An 8,662-nucleotide genomic window follows, 5' to 3' on the forward strand; every position below is an offset into this window, starting at 1 on the left:
CCAATTTGTCTTAACTCTGAACTTTTGCAATTTTAATAACTTTGTTTTTATATGTCTATCCCCCTCCCCCTCCAAAAAAAAAAAAAACAAAAGCAGAAAATCACTGATTTACAATTTGTACTTCCCTGATTCTTATGTTTTCATACAAAACAGCATAATGCCACAGTGGACTTTTCCTAAAATAGCATTGTTGTGCTTGAGTGAGAAAATAAATCATGCAATGATAATGTGTGATTTATAAAGAAGTTTTATGCCTTTCATTCTTTGTACAGTGGCCTCGTGGTTCTTGTCGCCGATCATGTCGGGCGTCGTATCCAGTGTAGTTTTTGTCATCTACAGGAAGCTTGTGCTGAGCAAGGCAAGTTAAACCCCTTTCATGATTCACTAACTTTAAAGATGGCCCTTCCCTTTTGCATTCCTTCCCAAAAAGCACAGAACATGATATATTCCACCAGAATGACAAAACTATTGTAAATCTATAACATTTCTGTGATATTTGAAGGTTGTTAGCCGTTCAAATTCAAATAATGCACCAAACGCTCACCGCAATGTATTCTGTGTACTAGACACAGCTGCATACATTAATCCTCCAGTGGTTGAATATGATACTTACACTTCCAACAACAGATATATGCATGTTAAGCTGTCAGAAAAGAAGAATTCACTAGCTTCTCTTACTTTGTTATCAATGGCAAATAACAACACACCACTTACATGAACTACATGTACAACTAAGTGCATCACACAGGTCTGTAAAACTAGACTAGTATTTAGATTTGTAATTTTTGCGAAGTTCGCAAAAATTATTCAAATCTTAACGGTCAATTTAACTGAACAAATAAAGACCCTCTTGAGTTCAAAATTTACAGGAGGTTTCCAAATAGTGTTTTCTGCAATACCTATTTAAGTGTTCTCACCAATTTTTCAAAAATTTGCATGCAAAAGGGAGTGGCTGTAAAGTACCACAGACATTGCATACAAGGAGGATGCAAAAAATATGATAACAGAGTTTACTGTGATTTTTATAACTTTGCATTCTAATATCATTCATATCAATCTGCTGCATGATCCCTTGACATGTGAAAGTAAACATTCACTAAATTTAAACAATGGAAACTTTTGTCTTTTAGCTTTAGGCTTTGGTTAACCCATTGAGGATGAGTCTATGGGAAATGCGTGTTGTAGCAAAATCAGACCGTCCTCAATGGGTTAAGATGTTGAATAAAGCGAAGTATAAAGATTATTCCATTCAGGGATTGAAATGATCATTTTTCCACTCAGAGTAGAAAAAAAAGGGAGAATATTTTTTAATGATACACTGTTGTGGGTAGCTTTTCTGAGTAAATTTGATTATCTGAAGCACAGCATTAAAAACACATCCCTTCCATACCAATGAAGCCATATCAAACGGTTAAGAAAAAAGGTAAATAAAACGAGATAGTTGATAATCCAATTGATTTGGCCTTTGAATAGCAGCTTCTTTATCTTTCTTTGCAACTAAAGCTTAAAATATGTTTGAAGTGTCCAGACACTATTAGCAAGCAAACACAAAGCAGACCTGTTCATGTACACTCAAAAATTAAATTTTTAAAGCTCTCTTTTTAAATGCAATGCAAAGCCCATAATTTCCAAATGTTCTTAATCCAACAATGCGACTACAGTTCGACCTCGATTATCCGGCCTCCTTTTACCCAGAAATTTGTATTATCTGAATGCGTTCATGCAGTGAAGGACTTTTTTTTCATCCAAAAATTGAGAAAAAAACAGTGACTTTAACATTTTTTCATGGATCTATTTCACAAATTTCATAACATGTGCATGATGGGAGGGGGGGGGGGCGCACTCAGTGCTCCCCCTTTATTTTTTTTTTGATAAAACAAAAGAAATAACAAGAAAAAAATGGGGGCGCGTGCATCCCCCTTTTAAAATAATCTTATTAAGGCGCCTCCCCTGTACGGAATTCATGGATACGCCCCTGTAAAGAGCTATTAGACTTTACTACTATGACTGGTCATAAGCAAATACAAAATGTACTTGTGAGGCAGAATAAATGCCTAGTCATGTAAAACGCTCTCAGCCAATCATTTGATAAGCATCTGCTTTACTTATGTTTTAATTTGTTTTTTTTTTTTGTGTGTGTGTGTGTTAATGGGTGTGAAATGTACAGTACACCCACACAGAAGCTTTGAGTCACATTTGAAGTATACACAGTGTAGATTAATAGCACTTTTTGTTTTTTGTTTTCTTTTGTTTGTTTTTTGTTTTCTTTTGTTTGTTTGGTTTTTTTTTAAAGATTTCAGATTACATATAACCAGCTGCCTTGCCAAGAATTCCTCTTATATAAGCTACAAAATGTAGGCCTACTTATCCTGCCTTTAAAAGCAAGATTATTGGGACAGATTGCTCACTATCTGTTTTTCAATCCCTTGATACTTTAATAATTTGACATTATTCCGATAAACAAAATAAAAAAAAAGAGATCATTAATTACCAAGTTCGCACACATCAAGTGTTTTTGCAGTACAAATTTGTTCAAATTCATATTTCTTTCTCTTTTATGGCGCGTGTTGCAGAGTTTCCCATGTTAATGGGCACTAACTGGCTCCAAAAGTCTGTCATTGACATTTCTATTGAAACTCTGAGAAGGGAAGGCAGGGGCATTAAAAGCTCAAATAAAAGAGGTCGTTTGAGGGAAGATCATGTCTAAGTTTTTTTTTCTTCTTTTTTTTCCACCCATTTTTTGGTGCCCTACTTTCTCAATGCTCCTGTAACGTGAGTGAGTATTATTAAAAAGTGGTGTACATTTTGTTTCCTTGAAACCCTGCAAAAGGAGGAAGCTGGTGGCAAAAGCTGCAGAAATCTGATACTGTAGAGAGTCCAGGCACTTTTAGTGTGCTTTTTTTTTTCTTTCCTTTTTTGTCTACCTGTGATGTTTAGAAAGCATGCCTGTAGGGTCAAAAGACTGTGCCTTCCCACATGTTGCCCACATGCAGGAAAAGAGTGGTTTTTGAATTGCCCTTTTATCACGATGCTACAAGATATCTTGACTCATCAGCTTCAGTTTTATCTGTCGGGTAAGGCCTACAGTTGTACTTTCTGTTTTGCTAGTTGAACTCCTTTATTGATTGTGCGAATACACTTTGTAGAAAGTTGATACCGGTACAGCATGTCATATGAACTGCTTTCTCAACCCAGACTTACCTCCCTTTGTGTGAGACAGCAGTCACAAGAAATTTGACCCTGCCCTCCATCTTTCACTACTGCTGTCATTTTTTCATCTTTTATTTTTGTTTATTTTTGGTGTTTTTTTTTTGGGGGGGGGGTGGGGGGTGGGGAGTGGGTATGGGTGCTGTTCGCTATTCCGAAGGTTCGCTATTCCGAAGGTTCGTTATTCCGAAGGTTCGTTAATCCGAAACACACACATTCCCTATACCTACAGGTTCATTAATCCAAAAATGAAAAAGGGTTCGTTAATCCGAACATTTGTGGCGTTATTCCGAAGGTTCGTTATTCCAAAGATATGTTATTCCGAAAATGAAATTTGGAATTTAAACGAACCTTTGGAATAACGAATCTTCGGACTGAAGAGCCTTCGGAATAACGAACCTTCGGAATAATGAGCTGTAACCGTGGGTATGGCAGTATTGATTCATGCATTTAGTGAGCTGTTTGCAATCGGTTCTTCTCTCATTAATGGAAAAAAGAAGTAATGATGATAACAATTTATAACTAGAAAGTACTCAGAGAGTGCGGACTACTGCCAAACAGCTCATTTCCATCCATGCACTACACCCACGCAGCAAATTGCCTTTCCCAATGAGAAAGAAGCCTTTCTATAGGATTAAAAAAAAACAAAAAAAAAACCCTCTCTTTTGTTCCTGTAATCTGCACAATACTTCTTTTTAAAAGCTTTACTGCATGCTCAGGCCCTTGTGTCACATGCTCAGTGCATGTACAACTGTACATGCACATCTCAAATAGGTGCAGCTTGAACCCCCCATTATTGGCCCAATTTTGCCTATGATAATCCTTAAACAAACACAAAAAGATTCCTGGACCCAGACTATTTAAAAAGGGATCACTATCCAAAATTTAATCATTTGATCCTTGGGCCTTTTATCTACTTTTCCTGTATTCATCCACATCTCCGTCTGCAACTTCTTGAGTTATTTTGCAAACAGACAGACAAACCATTGCTATCAAATACATAACCTCAGAGGCAGAAGTAGGCCCTTAATTGCTATTACATTTGTAAATAAGTGAATTCAAAGGTTTAACGAAGTCTGATAATCCTTTTATCATGGTTGCCATGGAGATTTCAATCAACCACCTTCTCCTTTTAGCCACATTACTGTGCTGTACTCTGTGGCGTCTACGTTTGCACTTTTGCTGTTCTCATCGTCCTCAACGTTCGCATTTTGCAGATAGCAACGAGACAATCTCGTACCAACACGACTCGGAACCAAGCATACGATGAGAATCGCAATCGTCGCGAGAAGCCGATTGATCGTCTGAAGGCGGCAAAGACGATATCGCTGATCGTCTGCATCTTTGTTGTCTGCTGGCTCCCTTCCGGGGTCGCATTCGCTCTGGAGCTATCCAAAGTAAGCACCGTTTGGCACTCTGCAATTTTTCAGTCGATGATGACTGCGCAGGGCATAAATTCGGCAGTCAACCCTCTGATCTATGGCTGTAGGGATCGTACATTTCGAAAGGCGTTCAAAAAGATTCTTCATTGGGGGAACAAGCATTTTCATGGGAATGTCTAAGTCCCACGCATCTGAAGTCGGCTTCGAAATATTCGCTTTAAAAAATGAATCACGTGCCTCATTTTACATTTCAACCTATGATGACAACCAATATCCTATATTTAATCTAGGAACCCCTCTGTGCAGCAGCCATTGCCCATATAATTTCTTTTTTTTTAATCAGATGATTTCATTGATCTTTCGGGGTTTCTTTTTGTTCAAAGTTTACGATTCAGTAAAACATTTTGTTGATCACATATATGTGACAAAAAGCGTGTGATTAAATGAACCGTAATGCATCATTGACTTGTCAGTGGGACCACAAACCCGTAAGAGGTGTTTCAATGACAAGGCTCCACTGATTTGAAGCAGCATAAATTGAGAAAATTTAGGAATTGATCTTCACATAAATGCTTCATCTCACATATCGAAATGCCAAATTACAATTCATAGGGGTATTAAAGCAGTTCGAATTTGATGCAGAACGAAATATGATTAGCGTGGTAAGGAGCAAAATCTTTTAAATCAAAATTTGGGTACTTGTGATGCTCTCAGTCACCAGTTGTTTGAGATTATGGTATGTACAAAAAAATAACAAATGGAATTGTAGTCTACGCATTGACGTAGCCCGTCACGTTATAGGTACGAAAACAGTTATGTTGGCATTTCTAACAGGAAATTGAATGTGTTTAGAACAAAAAATAATAATTTCAGTTACTCATTGATGACGTAATATTGGAAACGCTTGTTTTGCATCCTGCTATATTCTGATCATATTCTGATGTGCCAATCATTTGTTATATCTGTGTGTGTGTGTGTGTGTGTGGTTTTTTTAAAATAATAATTCACATATTGGCAGGTTATTGCTATGGCTCTTTGATTTACGTGTATTGAACATCATTTCCGTGGAGAGTTTAATTATTTTACTTCAGGAATGAAATTCAAAGCATCCAAGCAGTATTTCTCTCCTTTTTCTTTTTCAATTTCTCAAATGAGGACAATATGTCAGACATATTTGTATTATGAATATATATATATATATATATATATATATATATGTGTGTGTGTGTGTGTGTGTTTGTGTGTGTTCTATGTAATCAAATGATATAATATAAAGAGAGAGAGCGAGAATATGTTTGTGATTATACACTTGTATATGTCTATGGACAGGAGAGACTTCTGAAGCTACGACATCAACAATCGATGTAATCTGCACTTGTGATTGTAACAGAAATATTTACGTGAATTTTTACGTTAAAACTTTAGAAATATTACGGGAACATGGAATCAATATTCCTTGTTAAGCGACAATATCGGAACCAATTTTAGAATAGTGTGGATATGCACTCCAAGCAAGACACTGTTACATACGCAGACTGACATCTAAAATTGGGCTAGTCGCAGGAAAGAAGCGAAATGTAAATATATTTGCCTTTTGAGGGAGAACATTATTCTGTGGAAGCACTTCAAAATCATCGTCCCTTTGCTTTAGTTTGGGAGGGGCGTATCAATTACCTGTCAGGGATATTGCATCGTTACAGACACCCTTAATTACTTCTTGTCATCAGTTTTACTTCGTTCATTTTTGCGATATTGGAAAGGGTAGCGACGCAGTTTAAAGAAAGATCCGGTAACGTGGAAATTCATGGATGTCCGGAGTCATTCGCTGGACACCGGGGTACGCTCAAAAACCAAGAATAGCACCGGTCAGCAAACGTGTGCATTGGCGCTTACGCTGATTGGAAACATTCGACTTCAGTCGACGTTCTTCGGCTGTGTGCGTACTGACACAGAGATCGGTGATAAGGCTGTACACAATTCATAACGGAAATTCTCAAATTTATCCGAGCCTGGCCCGATAGCTTTCCCACTCTATCGTGTCCCCATGCTACTGACACGTTTCAGAGAGAATGGGCGTTTCGTAGGAAATGACGAAGCTTTCATTTCTTTAGACCGTCAACTCAACTCGTTTCGAATAAAAGATTCAAATCTTTCGGCAAAATGAAACTTGGCTCCTCTTTGCCCTAGCAGAACTAGTAGTGTTTCTGACACGAACCTGTTACAAAATAATAATCCTCGCAATTTCATCCAAATCCCATGCTGTGTTTCCAGGAAAAAGGAGGGGCCAAAATTAGGGGAATCATTTAAGTACCCTTTAAATCCTAACTGATATTGTAATGTCCACTAAACGTACGATTTTACTTTGTATATCATACCGGGGAGGAATTCGAAATGTCTCCGGACAAAAGACCCTGCCATGGAAATAAACAGCACAGTTCAAGATTCGGTGGTATCTCTAAGCTCCATTAATTCAGCATTGCTGCTGACGTATATTTGTAATTCTGTGCATCGCAGCTGGAAATATTCTCGTGATTTTGGCAGTCTGTCGATATCACGATCTGCGAACACCGACAAATACGATCATCGCGAGTCTCGCCTTTGCTGATTTTCTCACTGGGTGCTTCGGTATTCCTCTGTATATGTTCTTGAACATCTTCGAAAGCAGCCTACCGTGTACTCCAATGCGAGCATTCCTGTTCAGCTTGCCCGTGAGTGTGACTTCTACAGTTTCCTTCAATCATATACTCGCAGTAACTGCAGACCGTTTCATTGCCGTGACGAGGCCGCCCCGTTATCACTCACTAGTGACAAATGAAAGAATAAAGTACGTGCTGCTTCTTATATGGATAGTATGCACAGTAGCGACTGCGACGAAGTTGTTGACGTTTGTCGCCAATGACAAGATGGTAGGGACCATAAAATGCTCTGGGCAATTTTTTGTTCACCCGTCGTCAGTAGCTGTAAGTTCAGTATCTCTCGCAGGATTTCTAACTGTCGCCATCATTTTGTTGGCTCTGAATATAAGAGTTTTACAGATAGCCATGAGGCAATCGCGAATCATTGCAAATCAGAACGGGGCTTTCTACGAAGCTCGAAATCAGCACGACGCACGTAATGATCGTCTGAAAGCGGCAAAGACGATTTTCCTCATCGCATTTGCCTTCATTGTTTGTTGGACGCCAGCAGGAATAAAGGAAATCTTGGACCTCTGTGATATCCGAGGTCCATGGGACAATATTCTCTCCCAAGGTGTCTCCATCACACTTAGTCTTCATCCAGCCGCGAACCCTTTGATATACGGCTTCAGAGATAGTAAATTTCGCAGAGCATTCAAAAATTTACTCCGTCATGCCTTGAACGGAAGATCATAAACTTATACAGCCTCTTTGTCTGGCATAAATTTGGTCCCCCAAAACCTGTAACGTAACGGTTTTAGTCTATGTGATGAGGTCTAACCTGATTTCATTAATGTTGAAAGCTGAAATATTCATATTGCTCTTAATCACTCAAGTTGAGGTCAAAGTGGACCATTCAATCCTCGTTCAAATCCATTCTGTTGAATAGAGCAAAGTACAAAGAAACACGAGACGATGAAAGTGTCTTTGAAATCCAGCACAAAAGAAGAGATCTATAATGTTACGGTTTCACTTGTTTCGAAGTATCTATTATTATATTTTATGATATTAAATACTATATAGGACGGATGCGCTCAAGGGCGGATGCTAAACACTTAATCGACCAACATCACTTGCTCGCTTCACGCCTAATTGCCTCAACAGTTTGTATGATTTCCAATTTTCCTTTTTTTTTTTTTTTGGAGTGTTTGCCTGAGCGGGTTCCTCTTTGTATTTTCCCTTCCAAAACATAAAACATAAAAGAAAAATAATATACAGATATTATTGACTCAATTAGCTCTCTGCAATACGTGTTGTCTAGCCGATGCGATATGATTGCTTTAATTGAAAATAGATTAACAACAGAATCGTCTGATCGTGATTGGCGTCAGCTTGATAACAAACTGTAATATGTCAGAGACATTATCATGAAATCATCTGACTGGTTTAAGACACTTA

The 8,662-nt window shown here is 38.1% G+C and overlaps 1 protein-coding gene across 1 annotated transcript; it reads left to right on the forward strand.

Annotated features, from left to right (window-relative positions):
* Positions 1–272: 272 nt before the first annotated feature.
* LOC139714763 (adenosine receptor A2b-like) lies at positions 273–7,960 on the forward strand (the record flags this gene model as incomplete). Its single annotated transcript, XM_071626429.1, has 3 exons — positions 273–358; positions 4,425–4,604; positions 7,088–7,960. Coding segments are annotated over 3 exons (1,139 nt in total), but the record flags the coding sequence as incomplete, so codon positions are not given.
* Between the last annotated feature and the right edge of the window lie 702 nt (positions 7,961–8,662).

The sequence above is a fragment of the Diadema antillarum genome, unplaced genomic scaffold (assembly GCF_040938485.1).
Source record: "Diadema antillarum isolate AM-2024a unplaced genomic scaffold, OU_Dant_1.0 seq00002413_RagTag, whole genome shotgun sequence".
Classification (NCBI taxonomy): Eukaryota; Metazoa; Echinodermata; class Echinoidea; order Diadematoida; family Diadematidae; genus Diadema; species Diadema antillarum.